The sequence below is a fragment of the Schistocerca gregaria genome, chromosome 3 (assembly GCF_023897955.1).
Source record: "Schistocerca gregaria isolate iqSchGreg1 chromosome 3, iqSchGreg1.2, whole genome shotgun sequence".
Taxonomy (NCBI): Eukaryota; Metazoa; Arthropoda; class Insecta; order Orthoptera; family Acrididae; genus Schistocerca; species Schistocerca gregaria.
This window is the reverse complement of record NC_064922.1, coordinates 182,770,398-182,790,652: the sequence shown is the minus strand read 5'-3', so window position 1 is coordinate 182,790,652 and position 20,255 is coordinate 182,770,398. Positions and strand designations below refer to the sequence as shown.

Genomic DNA, 20,255 nt, shown 5'->3' with positions numbered 1-20,255 from the left:
CTCATGTTGTCACGTCAATAAGTGCGCTGCGACTGGTCAGGTGTGTGAGACAATGACTGATCACAGCACACTGTGGCCGTAGTTGGAACTGGGCGGTAGCGCTGTGACGCATGTAAATTATGCACCCCATACTCTGAACATTAATGCTACCAAGTTTGGTCTTCCTGCGGTAATTAGTTTCCGTGTTATAACGTATTAAATAGGGAAGGTTTAATTACAACCATCCAGTATTTGAACGCGCAGTTAAGATATATTAAACTCGTTTGAAATAGTCAAAAAACGGCTCTGGGCACTATGGTACGCAACTTCTGAGGTCATCAGTCCCCTAGAACTTAGAACTACTTAAACCTAAGCAACCGAAGGACATCACACACATCTATGCCCGAGGCAGGATTCGAACCTGCGACCGTAGCGGTCTCGCGGCCCCAGGCTGTAGCGCCTAGAACCGCACGGCCACTCCGGCTGGCTTGATCACTCTCCACCAGAGATGACTGCTGACACTCGTAAACCTCCAGTGTCGTGTGCTGTGAATTACGCCTGTCTTTCTCGTGGTGCTTGCAGCGGTTGGCGAGACGTCAGACCTCGGAAACACCCCTAGCTTCTGTCGTCCTGAGGTGTGTGTAATAGAGGCTGTAACAGGTATGGCCAAACTTTCAAGAAACTTCCCTCACACATAGACGACATGGGTCCTGAAACGCTTTATATCCGTGCTAGAGCTCATTTTCTACTTCTCTTCACAATCACATTAACCTTGGGAAACACACAGAAACAGAACGCACGAGCATAACATGAAACGTTTTTTCACGTGAACTGTTCAAGATAACCTCTTCGTTACGTTTGGTTAGAATGTACTCTAAGTTGTAATCCTTAGGTTCACTGCTAGTGTTTGCTGTTCCAATTGAACAAAAGTAATGTAACTCCCTACTTAGCATTCTTATACAACCGATCGCTCACCGATAGATCTGTACCTACAGATTGGAAAATTGCGCAGGTCGCACCAGTGTTCAAGAAGGGTAGTAGGAGTAATCCATTTAACTACAGACCTATATCATTGACGTCGGTTTGTAGTGGGGTTTTGGAGCATATACTGGATTCAAACATTATGAATCACCTCGAAGGGAACGATCTATTGACACGTAATCAGCATGGCTTCAGAAAACATCGCTCTTGTGCAACGCAGCTAGCTCTTTATTCGCACGAAGTAATGGCGCTATCGACAGGGGATCTCAAGTTGATTCCGTATTTCTAGATTTCCGGAAAGCATTTGACACCGTTCCTCACAAGCGACTTCTAATCAAGCTGCGGACCTATGGGGTATCGTCTCAGTTGTGCGACTGGATTCGTGATTTGCTGTCAGGAAGGTCGCAGTTCGTAATAATAGACGGTAAGTCATCGAGTAAAACTGAAGTGATATCAGGTGTTCCCCAGGGAAGCGTCCTGGGACCTCTGCTGTTCCTGATCTATATAAATGACCTGGGTGACAATCTGAGCAGTTGTCTTAGGTTGTTCGCAGATGATGCTGTAATTTACCGTCTAGTAAGGTCATCCGAAGACAGTATCAGTTGCAAATCGATTTAAAAAAGATTGCTGTATGGTGTGGCAGGTGGCAGTTGACGCTAAATAACGAAAAGTGTGAGGTGATCCACATGAGTTCCAAAAGAAATCCGTTGGAATTCGATTACTCGATAAATAGTACAATACTCAAGGTTGTCAGTTCAACTAAGTACCTGGGTGTATTAATTACGAACAACTTCAGTTGGAAAGACCACATAGATAATATTGTGGGGAAGGCGAGCCAAAGGTTGCGTTTCATTGGCAGGACAATTAGAAGATGCAACAAGTCCACTAAAGAGACAGTTTAACTAGACTCGTTCGTCCTCTGTTAGAATATTGCTGTGCGGTGTGGGATCCTTACCACGTGGGATTGACGGAGGACATCGAACGGGTGCAAAAAAGGGAGCTCGTTTTGTATTATCACGTAATAGAGGAGAGAGTTGGGATGGAAGTCATTAAAGCAAAGACTTTTTTCGTCGCGGCGAGATCTATTTACGAAATTTCAGTCACCAACTTTCTCTTCCGAATGCGAAAATATTTTGTTGAGCCCAACCTACATAGGTGGGAATGATCATCAAAATAAAATAAGAGAAATCAGTGCTCGAACAGAAGGATTTTACGTGTGCGTTTTCCCCGCGCGCTGTTCGGGAGTGGAATGGTAGGGAGATACTAAGACTGGTTCGATGAACCCTCTGCCAAGCACTTAAATGTGAATCGCAGAGTAATCATGTAGATGTGGACAAAACATTCACTTCGCTGCATGTGCTGACATGCCACTAACGTCATTGCTCCACTTTCACCAAGCAAGCAGCATCAGCTGTTTAGTCTTCATCACGGACTTGGTTTCCGGTACAGTGCAGCTGAAATGCACTAAAATGCGGCGTTGGCCGATGCCCATTTGCTGTACGGATTTTTAGATGGTAATGGGCCGTGGATCTTAGGCGCCTTGTCATGGTTCGCGCGGCTCCCCCCGTCGGAGGTTCGAGTCCTCCCTCGGGGCTGGATGTGTGATGTCCTTAGGTTAGTTAGGTTTAAGTAGTTCTAAGTTCTAGGGGACTGACGACCTCAGATGTTCAGTCCCATAGTGCTCAGAGCCATTTGAACCATTTAAACGGTCTTTGGAAAACTCCTTCCAGAACCGAGGCACGATGTACTCTTGACCGAGAGCGTTATGCATTATGCACTATCTCGCTCTTCAGAAGCCTTCACTCACTGCGGCATAAAGTTACTTCTCTCGAACGAAACATCACAGAAGTGGAAATTTTGACGGGAAGTGGCGCAGGCGAGCGATATTTTGTACCCTGTATCTCGCTTATTTCTAACAATTAACTATTTCGCTTTCAACGTGTACAATTACCGGTGAACTTTTGTTACGCAGTGATCACAAACAAGTCGGTGCGGTGTTGCAGGCATTGACCTAAGTGTCAGCTGCTTTTCGTACGGACAATGCTGCGTGGCTGAGTCCCTTGCACGTGACCCCAGACATACTAATTCAAATGTCGTATACCGAAAAGGTATATAAGCCAGAAATAAACTGCTTGCATACGAATTCTCAAACAGAGCTGTAAATAAATACCCAGGTAACACTGAATTTATCAGCTAGTGTCGAATATATTTTCCCTACTTAGGAAATCTTTCTCAGACAACACTCAATTACTCGCTTTACTTCAGTGTTGTGACGTCTCGAGTCTCTTTTAATCTTTCGTCGTACAGTTAAAAAACAATACGTAAATGGCAAGACCTTTCGCTGTCCTATCACTTCAAGACTACCCAGCTTAGTCTGGCTGGCTGACAAGGCTACTCAAAAGTTAACACAAACAAGACTGGCTCTTCCGTGCCTACTGAGGACATCTCCGCCACGAAGTAAACGAGTGTTCATTTTCTGTTATTATGCAAATGATGATGTCGAATAGCTGTAAGCAGAAGAAGAGCTTAAAACCGGGACAAGAACGCACGTAGAGAAGCACCTGCGGCACTTGCAGCTGAAGATGGCTTTCAAATAATAAAGACGAAACGTGTATAGAACGAAACTATTTTTTCTTCAGTGTTAGTTACTGGTATCCAAAGTGAATTTTATGAACACAATCCACGGTGCAAAAAAAAGCTGTGGGCTACCTTTCAGGAACATGGCTCAGACGTAGAGGAAGAAAATGTGTTATGTGGACATAGGTCCAGAAACACTTTATTTCCGTGACAGAGCTCATTTATTACGCACAGTACGGGTACAGCAGGTTCTCATGTAGCTCTCTCCAGTCACATGATCAGCATTGTTTGTCGCAGCAACTGATTACTCTGAAGCTAGAGTTGTCGTGTAGTAGGCTCAAACGCCCCAGTCTGCCTAAGATGACTACCAGTTGTTTCAAATGTCGTTTTGGGAATCTCCCCCTACAGAAACGTTGAGCGCCACGGCCATTGCCATCCGGAAATTTTGGAAATTTGTGGTAAGTTCCTGTGGCACCAAATTGCAGACGTCATCGGTCCGTAGGCTTACACACTGCTTAATCTAACTAACGTACGCTAAAGACAACATTCATGTGCAAACGAGCAGTTATAGCGCATACAGATAACTATATGCCGGAAGTTCGTACCGTTTATACGTTTTGTGTGCATTTTAAGTGTGGATTTTATTCCCACATAATTTATGATGATATTTTATTGTATGAGGCTCATTTTGCCATAGGAATTAATTTTAAGTAATGACTACGCATACTGCATTTTAACAGTCGAATGTACGATACTGTTTTACCCATGTATCCGAGCATTAGTGTCCTCTACTGACAGTCATTTGTATTAATACTGACGCATTGAGGACGTCACCAGCATTTAAGATGTACCTAAATACAAAGTGTTTAGCGTCAGACCATTGCTATGGTACGTATCGCTGGTATGCATGACTGTTAATCATGTTAATATTTTTATTTTTCTTATGTATTAGTAGGCTTGTTGTAGATTTCGCTTTAGCTAAGTAAACTTAGCAGGTTACATCACTGTTTTTCTATTTGTAACAAATATGAAGATGGCAATGACCGAAACCGGTAAATGTGAAATATACAATTTACGTTGTTGTTGGTGTTGTTGTGGTCTTCAGTCCTGAGACTGGTTTGATGCAGCTCTCCGTGATACTCTATCTTGTGCAAGCTTCTTCATCTCCCAGTAGCTACTGCAGCCTACATCATTCTGAATCTGCGTAGTGTATTCATCTCTTGGTCTCCCTCTACGATATTTTCCCCCACGCTGCACTCCAATGCTAAATTTGTGATCCCCTGATGCCTCAGAACATGTGCTACCAACTGGTCCCTTCTTCTTGTCAAGTTGTGCCACAAACTCCTCTTCTCCCCAATTCTATTCAATACCTCCTCATTAGTTATGTGATCTACCCATCTAATCTTCAGCATTCTTCTGTAGCACCACATGTCGAAAGCTTCTGTTCTCTTCTTGTCTAAACTGTTTATCGTCCATGTTTCACTTCCATAAATGGCTTCACTCTATACAAATACTTTCAGAAATGACTTCCTGACACTTAAATCAATACTCGATGTTAACAAATTTCTCTCCTTTAGAAACCCTTTCCTTGATATTGCCAGTCTACATTTTATATCCTCTCTACTTCGACCATCATCAGTTATTTTGCTCCCCAAATAGCAAAAAATGGTTCAAATGGCTCTGAGCACTATGGAACTTAACATCTATGGTCACCAGTCCCCTAGAGCTTAGAACTACTTAAACCTAACTAACCTATGGACATCACACAGCACCCAGTCATCAGGAGGCAGAGAAAATCCCTGACCCCGCCGGGAATCGACCCCCGGAACCCGGGCGTGGGAAGCGACCGAAAGAGCAAAACTCCTTTACTAATTTAAGTTTCTTATTTCCTAATCTAATTCCCTCAGCATCACCCGACTTAATTCGACTACATTCCAATATCCTAGTTTTGCTTTTGTTGATGTTCATCTTATACCCTCCTCACAAGACACTGTCCATTCCGTTCAACTGCTCCTCCAAGTCCTTTGTTGTCTCTGACAGAATTACAATGTCATCGGTGAACCTCAAAGTTTTTATTTCTTCTCCATGGATTTTAATACCTACTCCGAACTTTTCTTTTGTTTCCTTTACTGCCTGCTCAATATACAGATTGAATAGCATCGGGGATATATGATCGATAAGGACCTTTACGAAGAAACTGCCATAACATGATCGCGGACTCGTTCACAGACTTTGTCTTCAGTTGATGCAAAACGTAAAATATCGTCTTTTCGACTGATCAACGTCTCTTCTATCTCAGGTACGGATGTCACGCGACCTTCGCCACAGAGATCAGCTGTGGTCGTTCGTGAAGCGCGGAGAGTTCTCGAGACTGTGGAAGAAGCTGAAGAGGAGTGTGAAATAAAGGAAGAAGTGGAAATGGTGGAGATGGCAGACAAGGACAAAGAGCTGCCAGGTGTTGGAAGCGAGAGGAAGGAGGCTAAGGACGAGAAACAACGAGTTTCTCGACCGCGGGCTTGTAGTCTCCCCCGGTGCGTGCTGATGTGAGCCCAGCTGCCCCAACTCTCGAGCTGACAATTCAGTTCCCAAACCTGCTACGTCTAGGTATAAAGCAACTTTGTTTTTCTGTCTACACCGGTATAAAAATTAAATGTGGCAGGTAGCTGAATGTTCCTGTAATTGACGTTCCTGACAGAACACACACAGTGTGGAACTTAATCTAACAGTGTGAGGTCCGCTCAGGGACTACACCCGAAACTAACCTTTTCAGGACTGGCCGATGTTAGCCAGTAATGAGAGCGAATTGGTGGTTCCAATTTGTTTGATTTACGAACAATGTATAAACGAATGATCGTCAAACTTTTTTGCTCAAGTGCCAATACTGACATTGTGGGATAGCCAATCCTATTATCAATTTGCTTAGCGCACGCCGCTTCGACAAATTTAATTTTTGTTTTCCTCTAATCGAATTTTTATGTCGTTCACAAATTGCAACACTTTCAATACAGTCATAGAAGCATGCCTTTGCCGCATGTACTTCTGATCAAAAAGCGATTCTGGTAACTAGAGTCCAAGGTTTTTGTTAATCGTGCCTTTATCTTTCTTGTATGGTATTTCTATAGAAACTTCATCCCCTAACACACACCTCGTTATATCCAAACACCGAGAAGCAAAACACCAGTTTTCATAGATTTACCTTCAATTTTTTAACGAAACATTTTCTTAAAAAATTTTCATCCCCTTTTTAACCCCTTAGTGTATGAATTTCCAAAAATGCTGAAACATGTATTTTTTGAATTTCTGACTAGGAAACCAAATACCAATTTTCATGGTTGTAGCTTCAAAACTGCCTTAATAGCGACTTATTTTCAAAAAGCATTTCATCTCCTGTTTCACTATCTTTGGGGTTTGATTTCGACGTCGCTTCTTAAACGATGCCTGCAGTATACGCTACACGCTACACAAACTTCAAGTTACTATCCTTAGCGGTTTGGGTTTGGCGATGACGAGTCAGTGAATCAGACTGGCCTATTCTATCCACTCAGGGGTTGAATTTGTAGAAACAGTGAAACACGTAGTTTCTCATTTCTTACGAGAAGGCAAGTACCAATTGTCATGCTTTCCCAATGAAATAATTTCATAACACATTTCATCTCACCCCCCACCCCCCTGTGGGTTGAGTGTCCAAGAACAGTGAAATGTTTTCATTTTATTTTCAACAGCGAAGAGAAAATACAAATTTCATAGAATTATCTTCAAAATGCTTGTATAATGAAGTATTTCCATAAAAACTTTCATACCCTATTTCACTCACATAGGGGTTCAATTTCCAAAACCAGTGAAACACGAACTATTTATTTCTAAGCAAGAAGCCAAATTCATATTTTTATAGATTTAGCTATAAAATGTTTTCATAATAAAATATTTCATAAAACATTCCCTTAAACAATGAAACATAATTTTTTTTAAATTTCTAACTGAGAAGTCAAATACCAGTTCTCGTAGATCTAGCCTTAAAAATACTTTATTAGTTCTCTGCTAATGATTTATTTTCTAAAAATTTTTCACCGAGTATTTTACCCCCATGGTGATTACATTTCCAAATATGCTAAAACAATATTCGTTTATTTCTGCCGATTTTCCTAGGTTTACCTCTAAAATTGCCTTATTAGCGACGTGCTTCCAAAAACCCTTTCATCCTTATTTCACTTTCGTAGGGTTGGAATTTCGAAAAATCCCTTCTTAAACGACGCGTACAGTGTAAGATCAACACCCTCTGAAGATTTCAAGTTTCTGCCCTTAGTGGTTTGGGCTGAGCGATGATGAGTCAGTGAATGAGTGTATGAATCATCAGCTAGTTGCGAAATTGCTTTGATATATAGAGAGATTGATAACCTCACTTTAACTCTTACTCTGTTATCGCGTACTTTGCCGTATTTGAGTTAAACACCTTTAAGCAGCAGATGATGTTTCGTTCTATTATTATCATATACAGGGTGTCGGAATGTTGCAGGGTAGGTTGTGCTACGACGTAAATGTTAAGAAAAAAATTCGATAAGTTGCGCCGTTTCCGAGTTATTTAGCACTGAAGTAAGCCACTAGGAGCCTCACGCGCTCACGTTAAGTAATGATTTGATTTTGATTTTTATTGTTGTAGAGACCTTAGAGGTCATCTGAGGCATTACGAAAGTCAATATTACACAATATAAATGTTACACAAATAATTACAAAAGTAAGGAAAATATTACACAATATAAATATTAGACAAATAATTATAGTACCTTCAGACAAATACAAAACAGAGAAACTTCTGGCACAAATTGATGTTGCACAGTAAATTTAACCAATTACAGACTTACTCAGATATAGAAGCATATACAAACTGATCACATAAAGTGTAGTCATACCATATTCTTTGCCTCTCTTAAAAAATCATCAGTTTCGTACATGCTGAGCTCAAGAATAAATTCTTTTCCTTTTTTTGTAATTGTCGATTTGGGAGATCCGTAATAGGTTGGGGTATGACATTAAAATATTTATGGACATGTATAGGAAGCACTTTTGTGTACTTTTATAGTTACATTGGAAAGAAACTATGTCCTGCTTGTTCCTTGTGTTATAATTATCTCGCATGTCATACTGTTGATAACTGGAATACTTTTCTTTAATATGCATTACACACTGTAGTATAAATATTGATGGTAGTGCCATAATCTGTAATTTTTAAAGATTTGCCTACAGTGAGCTCTGGGTCCCAAGCTACATATCACTCTTATTGCCTTCTTTTGCAGTTTGAAGACATTAGCTGCCTTGCTTTGATGTCCCCCCAGTATTGTACCGTAGTAAATGTGACTGTGTATTACAGCAAAATAAACCACTCTATGTATTGGTACGTTTAGACAAAGACGAAGCTTCCTTACAGCAAATATTCCTTTGCTATTGTTGCTTCTTACTTTTTCTATATGTCTGCCCCAGGATAATTTTGAATTAATTGAGATTCCAAGGAAATTAACAGCATTTGACCTCTGCTCAAATTCAGTGTTATTATTCCACGATACATACAGGTCTTGTATTTTTTTCGGTTGACACAAAAGGAATTAGCTTTACACCAATTATCAACTTTGACAGTGCAGTGGCCTCCTTCATATTTCACCTTCTGTGCTGTTTCTGCGTTATACAGACTGCAAGATCATATGCAAATAAGTAAGTCCTAGTTGACGGCCCAACTATGTTACATGGAAGGTCATTTATATAAATAATAAATAGGATTGGGCCAAGTATAGAACCTTGTGGCCCAACGAGTGCTTTGTTTGGTTAGCTGAAACTTGAATTTGGTGTCGCGACGGCCTGATTGGCTAACTTCAATTCGGAAATGGCGCCACGTATTGAATTGTTTTCTTAACATTTATATTAACATTTAGCACAGTGCAACTTGCCCTACCACATCCCGACAACCGTTTCAGACACATTCTGATCACCCTTTATTCTGACTAAACAGTTATACAGAGTGGGTCACTAACTATTGCCACCAAGAATAGCTCCGAAAGTATGATAGGAGCTGAAAATCTTGTGGGTAAAAGTTGCATGGGACAACAGGGGCCACAATGTGACGTTGATTTTTTGTTATTAGGCGGGGTTGCTTCAGAGATATAAAGGTCATCTTTCTTTTTTTAATGCGATGCTATAGCGTGGCACTTATTTTCTGATAGCGGCTGTCGAGATGAATCCATTGGTTGAACATCAACGAAGGTCAAAAGGGTGGCATGAACTCCCATTAACAGAAGGTGTTCGAAGTGATGACCATTGGTATAAGTGCAGTGCTGCAATCTTCTTATCATGGATTGGGTGGTATTCCTTATCACATCGGCACTTATCGAAGCACATGTTCTGACAATTTTCTCTCGCATATCTTCAGGTGTAGTTGGAATATCTATATAAACAATGTCTTTTACGAATCCCCACAAGAAAAGATCCAGAGGCGTCAAGTCTGGAGAATGGGCCGTCCATGATACATCTCCTTCGCGTCCAATCCAACGATTTGGGAATTGTCTCTGCAACTTATTTCTAGCCATCAGTGAAAAATGTGCTGGACATCCATAGTGTTGATACCACATTTTGTTTCTTGCTCCTACAGGCATTTCTTCCAATAACTGACATCATGTTTCTTGCAGGAATATGGTGTACTTCCTGTCATTAAGATTTCCTTCGATGCAATAGGGGCCTATAATTCTGTCCTCCAGAATCCCACACCATACATTCACCGACCACGGTTTTTGGTGTGCAACTTGTCACAGACAACACGGATTTTCCGTTGCCCAATAATGCATGTTATGCAAATTATCATTTCCATTGTTCCTGAATGTAGCCTCGTCAGTAAATACAATCAAATTAATAAATGCGTCATCCCTCTGAATCTGAAGTTCAGGCCATCGGCAGAATTCAATGCGACGCACAAAATGTATTCCAGTTAATTCTTGTTGGAGCCTGATATAGTAAGGATAATATTTATGGCGATGCAGAACACGAATAACACTGCTCTGGTCCATGCCAGATTCCCTATGCGATTTGACGCGAACTAACACAAATATCTCAAACCACAGTGGCAAGAGTACCAATTTCCGTTATCTCGTTAGTAACTTTCCTTTGCCGGATATGTTTCCGATGCGTTAAAGATCCAGTTGTTCTCAATGTATCACACACATATTTAAATGTACCACGGGTAGGATGAGTACGTTGAGGATATCTTTCAGCGTATAAGTCTCTAGACCTTACTGAATTTCGTTGGCATTCGCTGTAAATGAGAAGCATATCGACTTGTTCTTCGAAGGAATACATCATTCACATTCGCTTCATTCGAAGTCTTACCGTTAGTAAGTGTTGTATTGCCAAACCTTCGAATGGTGTGTCCATGTCAATGGCACATTAGATAAATACGCTGTATTCGGCGAATATTTACTATTTTCACGATATACGAGAGAGAATTGTCAGACCATGTACTTCGATAAGTGCCGAAGAGATAAGGAATACCGCTCAATCCATGATAAGAAGATTGCAGCACTGCACTGATGCCAATGGTCATCACTTCGAACACCTTCTGTAAATGGACGTTCATGCCGCCTTTTTGACCTTGGCTGACCTTCAATGACTTTACTGTTACACATCATTGGATTCGTCTCGATAGCCACTATCAGAAAAAAGTACCAAACTATAGCATCCCATTTAAAAAAAAAACAAAGTTGATTTTCACATCTCTGACGCGACCCTACCTAGCAACAAAAAATCAGTGTCATATTGTGGCCCCCGTTGTCCCAAGCAACTTTTGTCCCACAAACTTTTCAGCTACTGTCATACTTTCGGAGTTATTCTAGGTGGCAATAGTTAATGACTCACCCTGTATACTGGCTAACCAGTAAAAGTGTAGGATCAAGTACTCGGATTGGGGAAGGAAAGCAAAGGAACTCGTCCGTTTCGGTTTGATATGAACCATCCTGCCATTTGCCTTTTGTGATTTGGGAAAAACCACGAAAACCCCACATCTAGATGAGCGAACGGGGATCTGAACTGCGGCTCTTCTGACAACAGATCTCGAGTCTCGCCACTTTGCGTAGTACTTGTCTGGACTAGAAACTCTACGCCCGGAAATAGTTTCAGCCGAAATTTTTTCAAACGACCTAACAGTGTTCACAAAGGATAGTTGATGAAGTATTTATTGCTGTCAGAAGTAGTTAACCTTGTAGTGAAATTGAAGTGGATAGTTCCTGCCAAATAGTATGGGTAGAGGTTACACCGACCCCCGACTTAAAATATTTAGTTGCGTAACATTTCAAAGAAAACTTGAGTCTCATTTCAAATAGGTATCCCATTCATACAATTATAGTCGGTGGTGATTTTAATCTACCCTCGATATGCTGGAAAAAGTATATGTTTAAAGCGGCGGCAGGCATAAAACGTCATCCAAAATTGTACTGAAAGTTTTCTCAGAAAATTATTTTGAACAATTAGTTCATGAGCCCACTCGATCGTGAATGGTTGCGAAAGCATGCTTGACCTCTTAGCAACAAATAATCCTGGACAAATAGGTAGTGTCATGACGAATACAGGGATTGGAGACCACAAGGCAGTTGCTGCTAGGCTGAATACCGTAACAACTACAACCATCAAAAAGATACTCTAACTACATCTATTTAAAAAATCTGATAAAAATGTGCTCTTAACGCCTGTTTAAGAGACAGTCTCCACTCTTCCCTACCTGATCGTGTAAGCACGGAAAGGACGTGGAATGATTTCAAAGAGCTAGTATCGACGACAATTGAGAGATATATACCACATAAATCAATAAGTGATGGTACTGATCCCCCAAAGTACACAAAACGGGTCAGATCGGTGTTGCAGAAGCAACGAAAAAGGCATGCCAAATTTAAAAGAACGCAAATCCCCAAGATTGCCAAAGTTTTGCAGAAGTTCGAAATATAGCGCATACTTCAATTCGAGGTGCTTCCACAACGAAACTCGGCCTCGAAATCTGGCAGAAAACCCAAACAGAGTCTGGTGATACATAAAGCACACCAGGGGCAAGACGCAATCAATGCCTTCACTGCGCGATAACAAGTCACCGATGACAGTTCCACTAAAGCAGAGTTATGAAACACGGTTTTCCGAAACTCCTTCACCAAAGAAGACTAAGTAAATATTCCTGAAACCCAATCAACAACAACTGCCAAGATGAGAAACATAGAAATAGATATGTACGGTGTAGCAAAGAAACTTAAATCACTCAATAAAGGCAAGGCCTCCAAACCAGATTGTGTACCAGGGTCAGGTTACTTTCAGACTATGCTGATACGATAGCTCCATATTTAGCAATTACATACAACCACTCGCTCACAGGAAGATCCGTACCTAAAGACTATACAATTGCTCAAGTCACACCAATACCAAAAAAGGGAAGTAGGAGTAATCCGGTGAATTACGGGTCCATATCACTAACATCGATTTTCAGTACTGTTTTGGAACATATACTGTGTTTGAACATTATGAATTACCTCGAAGAAAACAATTTATCAACACATAGTCAGTACGGATCAGAAAATATCGTTCTTGTGAAACACAACTAGTTATTTATACTCATGAAGTAATGAGTGCTATCAACAGGGGATGTCAAATTGATTCCATATTTTTAGACTTCCAGAAAGCTTTGGACGCCGTTCCTCACAAGCGTCTTCTAACCAAACTGCATACCTACGGAATAACGCCTCAGTTGTGCGACTGGATACTTGATTTCCTGTCGGAAAGGTCACAGTTCGTAGTAATAGACGGAAAGTAATCGAGTAAAACAGAAGTAATATCCGGCGTTCCCCAAGGAAGTGTTATAGACCCTCTATTGTTCCTGATTTATATGAATGACATAGGCGGTAATCTAAGTAGCCCTCTTAGATTGTTTGCAGATGATGTTATCATTTACCGTCTTGTGAAGTCATCAGATGACAAAAACTACTTGCAAAATGATTTAGATAAAGTATCTGTATGGTGCGAAAAGTGGCAATTGACCCTGAATAAAGAAAAATGTGAAGTTATTCACATGAGTACTAAAAGAAATCAGCTAAATTTCGATTACGCGATAAGTCACACAAATCTGAAGGCTGTAAATTCAACTAAAAACTTAGGGATTATAATTACAAATAACCTAAATTGGAACGATCAAATAGATAAGATTGTGGGTGGAGCAAACTAAAGACTGCGATTGATTGGCAGAACACTTAAAAGGTGCAACAGGTCTACTACAGAGACTGTTTATACCACGCTTGTCCGCCCTGTTCTGGAGTATTGCTGTGCAGTGAGGGATTCGCATCAGATGGGACTGACGGATGACATCGAAAAAGTTCAAAGAAAGGCAGCTCGTTTTGTATTATCGCTAAATAGGGGAGACAGTGTCACAGATATGATACTTGAATTGGAGTGGCAACCATTAAAACAGAGGCGTTTTTCGTCGCGATGGGATCTTGTCATGAAGTTTCAATCACCATTTTGTTCCTCCGATTCCGAAAACATTCTGTTGGCACCCACCTACATAGGGGGAAATGACCATCACGATAAAATAAGAGAAATCAGGGCTCACACAGAAAAATTTATGTGCTCGTTTTTCCCGTGTGCCGTTCGAGAGTGGAACGGCAGAGAGACAGCTTGAAGGTGTTTCGTTGAACCCACTGGAAATTTGTGGCACGGTCTTACGGGACCAATTTGAACTTACCCTGTGGACAAAGCACACACCCATGTCCAAGGACTCGAACCTCAGACCGGAGGACCCGCACTAACCGTGACTAGGCGCCTAAGACCGTGTGTCTTCCCCGCGGGGCTGAACCCGCTGCCAGGCACTTTATTGAAAATAACAGAGTAATCACGTAGATGTAGATGCAGACGTACTGTGTCATCGCTCTGATTCTCTTTGCCTAATATATCTGATACACGTTGTAGAAATTGGTGTCAATACACGATACAGACTACTTTTTATTGATTCAGATTCCGGCGGAGGTTCGAGTCCTCCCTCGAGCATGAGTGTGTGTGTATGTCCTTAGGATAATATAGGTTAAGTAGTATGTAAGCTTAGGTACCGATGACCTTAGCAGTTAAGTCCCATAAGATTTCGCACACATTTGAACATTTTGTTATTGATTCAGAACTAAACAACTTTTCTGTGTTAACTATTTGTCGATTTACGTGATGGGATCATTTAAACTCTTATATTATGAATAACTTATTCACTGTTGCAGGTTAAATGAAGTGTCATCGTTTACAACTTCTTGACCAAATAGATGGACAAGTGGAAACCTCCACGTATATTCTACGAGAAAAGATGCATGCCAATGAAGAGCTCTGTCATCTTACACATATGGAATGCTGCAAAAAATGCCCGGTTTATTTGTATATATTGCACGCATCTGTAGCACGTACCTGTACATTCAACAAAATCATTCATAATTTTTCTACGTTATACGTATTTATGTTCATAGAATATTAAATAGCCGTATTTTTTACTTTCTGTTCCTACTTTTATAACTTTTATACGTTATACATATTTAGGAACATAGAAAAATAAATAATTATATTTTTTTACTTCCTGTACCTGTGTTTTTATTTGAACATCAGTGGCGTCCACTACTAGCACCATTAGCGATTATCAGTCGCATAGTGCAGTCACAAATCGTTTGCGGCATAATCATATACAAACTCAAAAATGTTTAAGCTACTTACACAAATTAGCCTGCTCTCGGTACGTGAAGCCAGAGGTGTTTTAGTACAGTTAGTCAAAACAAACTCTCATACTGTTAAATATACGTGCAAAACGGCAATGTCATTAGAGATAGTAACATTTGTTACACGCATATGTATATTTGATATCCTTTGTGTGGTATCGCGTAGCAGCAACATTTTTGTGGCTGTCGAAAAGGAATTACGGTTCTCGTCGTGATACGATGCCCTCTGTATGCAACATACATGATCAGAGAATGTAAGACCTTGGTTTCAAATACACTTTCAGTTGGAATAATGACGCTATGTTCAAATTCGGATAATCTCTCTGCTGTCTGAAACCTCAGTGTAACGTTCAAAGAATCCTGAAGTTACCTGCAAAAGTCGACTGTAAGTGAAACGTAGCTATCGTGACTCCGTAGTACGCAGTAGCGAACTGAAGTCCTGACTTACTGCAACTAGCCGCCAAGCCGAAGTCTGTTTCTGGTGTAGTTTTGTACGGAAGGCTCACACGAGCTCCGCAAACTTTATCTGCTCAACACACAAACTCCGTAACTTGCCCGGATCTGGCCTCACCTCTATACGCGAACTCCGCATCTAGTTGCATAACTGTGACTTTCTCCTGGGCACTCCACGCAACACACCAGTAAGCTGTATTTCAGTAGTCTAGCAATGTCAACCTAAATAGTACTACTGCACCTTTATTACAAAAATTTAAGAAGAAAAGTTATCATATTAAATACGCAATTGACAGAACGATGAATAAAAAGTGCTTAAACAAAATTAAGTGTATAAAGACGAGCATGATTTGGAAGCAGTTTTATTCAGAAGATTTTTTAAGTTACCGGTAACTTTTAAACTCGTTACGAAACAAATGCAGTCTACCCCTGTAAATATTTTGCTACTACACAATTTTTTTTAGATCACTATTTATGTTTATTTGGATTTATTGTCGGTTTTTCGTACGGAACAAAAGCGGAAATTATTTAGCGGAAGGCAAGAGCCTGTTTGTACTTTCCTCAAGCTACTAACAAAAAATTGTAGTATGGTGAGCCGATTCAAACAGGGTTTTAAAACGAGAATGAGAACCCTCCAACACATTTGATGTTCTCCAAACCGCAGAGAACTCGTCTGCCAAAAAGGATGTACGCACTCTCCTACGTGAAAGGGAAGTTGCATGAATTCGGGTAGACACATTAGTGGCTCCATACTCGACGTTTTTTGACTTGCGGGCTCGTGGAGAAGGAGGAGAGCAGAACTGGAAAATTCGGGAGATTAACCGCAAGACCACATTCACGACTCTGAGAGTGAGTTATTGCTAGTTTTTCGTTGGTAAACTTTCACCTTCTGATAATGACTGATTACTCGAATCTAAATAAACAAAAGTCTTTTTTCAAAATTCCTCTGACTCATATACCGTGTAAGTAGGCTGTTTAGGTTTTTATGTTGGTAACGCTACGTAGCGCTCTGTATGAAAATCACTGACTTTGCTGTGTGCAGTCTGTAGCTGGTTGGACTCGTTGTTCGAATATTCGCTTGTGTAGTGTTGGGCAGTTAGATGTGAATAACGCGTAACGTTGGGCAGTTGGAGGTGAGCCGCCAGCAGTGGTGGATGTGGGGAGAGAGATGGTGGAGTTTTGAGAGCAGACGATCTGGACATGTGTCCGTCAGAAAAAGGAAATTTGTAAGACTGGATGTCATGAACTGATATATATATACAGGGTGTTACAAAAAGGTACGGCCAAACTTTCAGGAAACATTCCTCACACACAAATAAAGAAAAGATGTTATGTGGGCATGTGCCCGGAAACGCTTAATTTCCATGTTAGACAGCTGATTTTAGTTTCGTCAGTATGTACTGTACTTCCTCGGTTCACCGCCAGTTGGCCCAACTGAAGGGACGTAATGCTGACTTCGGTGCTTGTGTTGACACGCGACTCATTGCTCTACAGTACTAGCATCAAGCACATCTGTACGTAGCATCAACAGGTTAGTTAGTGTTCATCAAGAACGTGGTTTTGCAGTCAGTGTAATGTTTGCAAATGCTTAGTTGGCAGAGGCCCATTTGATGTATGGATTAGCACAGGGCAATAGCCGTAGCGCAGTACGTTTGTATCGAGACAGATTTCCAGAACGAAGGTGTCCCGACAGGAAGACGTTCGAAGCAATTGATCGGCGTGTTAGGGAGCACGGAACATTCCAGCCTATGACTCGCGACTGGGGAAGACCTAGAACGACGAGGACACCTGCAATGGACGAGGCATTTCTTCGTGCAGTTGACGATAACTCTAATGTCAGCGTCAGAGAAGTTGCTACTGTACAAGGTAATGTTGACCACGTCACTGTATGGAGAGTGCTACGGGAGAACCAGCTGTTTCCGTACCATGTGCAGCGAGTGCAGGCACTATCAGCAGCTGATTGGCCTCCACGGATACACCTCTGCGAATGGTTCATCCAACAATGTGTCAATCCTCATTTCAGTGCAAATGTTCTCTTTACGGATGAGGCTTCATTCCAACGTGATCAAATTGTAAAATTTCACATTCAACATGTGTGGACTAACGAGAATCTGCACGCAGTTGTGAAATCACGTCATCAACACAGGTTTTCTGTGAAAGTTTGGGCAGCCATTGTTGGTAATGTCTTGATTGGGCCCCATGTTCTTCCACCTACGCTCAGTGAGCACGTTATCATGATTTCATACTGGATACTCTACCTGTGCTGCTAGAACATGTGCCTTTACAAGTACGACACAGTATGTGGTTCATGCACGATGGAGCTCCTGCACATTTCAGTCGAAGTGTTCGTACGCTTCTCAACAACAGATTCGGTGAGCGATGGATTGGTAGAGGCGGACCAATTCCATGCCCTCCACGCTCTCCTGACCTCAAGCCTCTTGACTTTCATTTGTGGGGGCATTTGAAAGCTCTTGTCTACGCAACCCCGGTACCAAATGCAGAGACTCTTTGTGCTCGTACACGGCTGTGATACAATACGCCATTCTCCAGGCTGCATCAGCGCATCAGGGATTCCATGCGACTGAGGGTGGATGCATGTATCCTCGCTAACGGAGGACATTTTGAACATTTCCTGTAACAAAGTGCTTGAAGTCACGCTGGTACGTTCTGTCGCTGTGTGTTTCCATTCCATGATTAATGTGATCTGAAGAGAAGTAATAAAATGAGCTCTAACATGGAAAGTAAGCGTTTCCGGACACATGTCCGCATAACATATTTTCTTTCTTTGTGTGTGAGGAATGTTTCCTGAAAGTTTGGCCATACCTTTTTGTAACACCCTGTATATATATGATGACTTTTGAACATTATTAAGGTAAATGCATTGTTTGTTCTCTATCAAAATCTTTCATTTGCTAACTATGCCTATCAGTAGTTAGTGCCTTCAGTAGTTTGAATCTTTTATTTAGCTGGCAGTATTGGCGTTCGCTGTATTGCAGTAGTTCGAGTAACGAAGATTTTTGTGCGGTAAGTGATTCATGAAAGGTATAGGTTATTGTTAGTCAGGGACTTTCTTTTTTAGGGATTATTGAAAGTCAGATTGCGTTGCGCTAAAAAAAAAAAAATATTGTGTGTCAGTTTAGTGATGATCAGAATAAGTTAAGAGAAAACTGTCTGAGTATGTTCAGTTTTGCTCAGCTGTTCGAAAATCAAATAACGTAAGAGTTTTTCCAGCACTGTCATTGTTAATTTTTCTAAGGGGGACGTTTCATAACCCTAAAGAATCTACCTGGCTCTTGCTGCAGCTGTGTAGACCTTCGCACTGTATCATACTGAAGATTTCTGGCATGCTTTACGTAGGACCTTAAGCATTCTCATTACGAAAGAAATGTTTAGTCCCGCTCCTTCAAGCGCAGGCGCCCGACTTTCTCTGCACACACAGAAACAAATCATATCCTAAAACTAAAATGTGATGTATAAAAATCAGCTACAGATTTCTTGTAGCCAAGAGTGATAAGAGAAAATCAAATAAACTAATTTGTGCCTCGTATATTTCGAGCATCCTTTCAAAAATGTGATACGCCCGCAGAGCCGACATGTTTCCATCGATCGACGGTCGACTCTCGATGGTCCCGTGCCCATCGCAATCGTAACTGACGATGTCGTTGGGTCAACATCTGAGCACGTAGGGGTGGTCTGCAGCGGACCTCCATGTTCAACAACGTGTGATGAGCAGTGTGCCCCTAAACACTTGTGTGTGACCCAACATTGTGCTCTTTCGACAGAGATACCACAAATCATCATGTATCGTACTTTACAAAGCAAACAAACCTTTGTATCCCACGTCCTGCGAAGAGTCCTGGACGTCTGGTTGTAGCCTATAGTGATTGCGGTGACTGCTGCTCGCGTTGGTACAGATACTATGACTGTTGGAAGAATATGGAGTCGGTGGGTTCAGGAGGGTAATACGGAACGCTGTGCTGGATCCCAACGGCCTCGTATCACTAGCAGTCGAGATGACAGGCTTCTTATCCACATGGCTGTAATGGATCGTGTAGCCACGTCTCGTCACAGATGGGGACATTTGCAAGACAACCATCTGCACGATCAGTTCAACGACGTTTGCAGCAGCATGGACTATCAACTCGGAGACCATGGCTGCGGTTACTTTTGACGGTGCGTCACAGACAGGTGCGCCTGCGATGGTGTACTCAAAGACGAATCTGGGTGCACGAATGGCAAAGCGTCATTTTTTCGGATGAATCCAGGTTCTGTTTACAGCATCACGATGGTCGCATCCGTGTTTGGCGTCATCGCGGTGAACGCACATTTGAACCGTGTATTCGTCATCGCCATACTGGCGTATCACCCGGCGTGATGGTATGGGGTGCCACCTCTTGTTCGCATTGACGGCACTTTGAACAGCATACCTTACATTTCAGATGTGTTACGATCCGTGGCTCTACCCTTGATTCGATCCCTGCAAAACCCTACATTTCAGCAGGATAATGCACGACC

At 41.5% G+C, this 20,255-nt stretch overlaps 1 protein-coding gene across 2 annotated transcripts in view; it reads left to right on the top strand.

Moving 5' to 3' along the window:
- Positions 1 to 15,074, top strand: part of LOC126355783 (uncharacterized) — a 53,107-nt gene extending 38,033 nt beyond the window's left edge. The window contains exons 3-4 of one of the 2 annotated variants that reach the window (XM_050006192.1): positions 5,837 to 6,141; positions 14,805 to 15,074. In XM_050006192.1, coding sequence (XP_049862149.1) covers positions 5,837 to 6,084 — 248 coding nt within the window. In that variant the 3' untranslated portion in view covers positions 6,085 to 6,141; positions 14,805 to 15,074. The remainder of the gene's footprint in view (positions 1 to 5,836; positions 6,142 to 14,804) is intronic. The other variant, XM_050006193.1, reaches the window with a different exon arrangement.
- Positions 15,075 to 20,255: the final 5,181 nt, after the last annotated feature.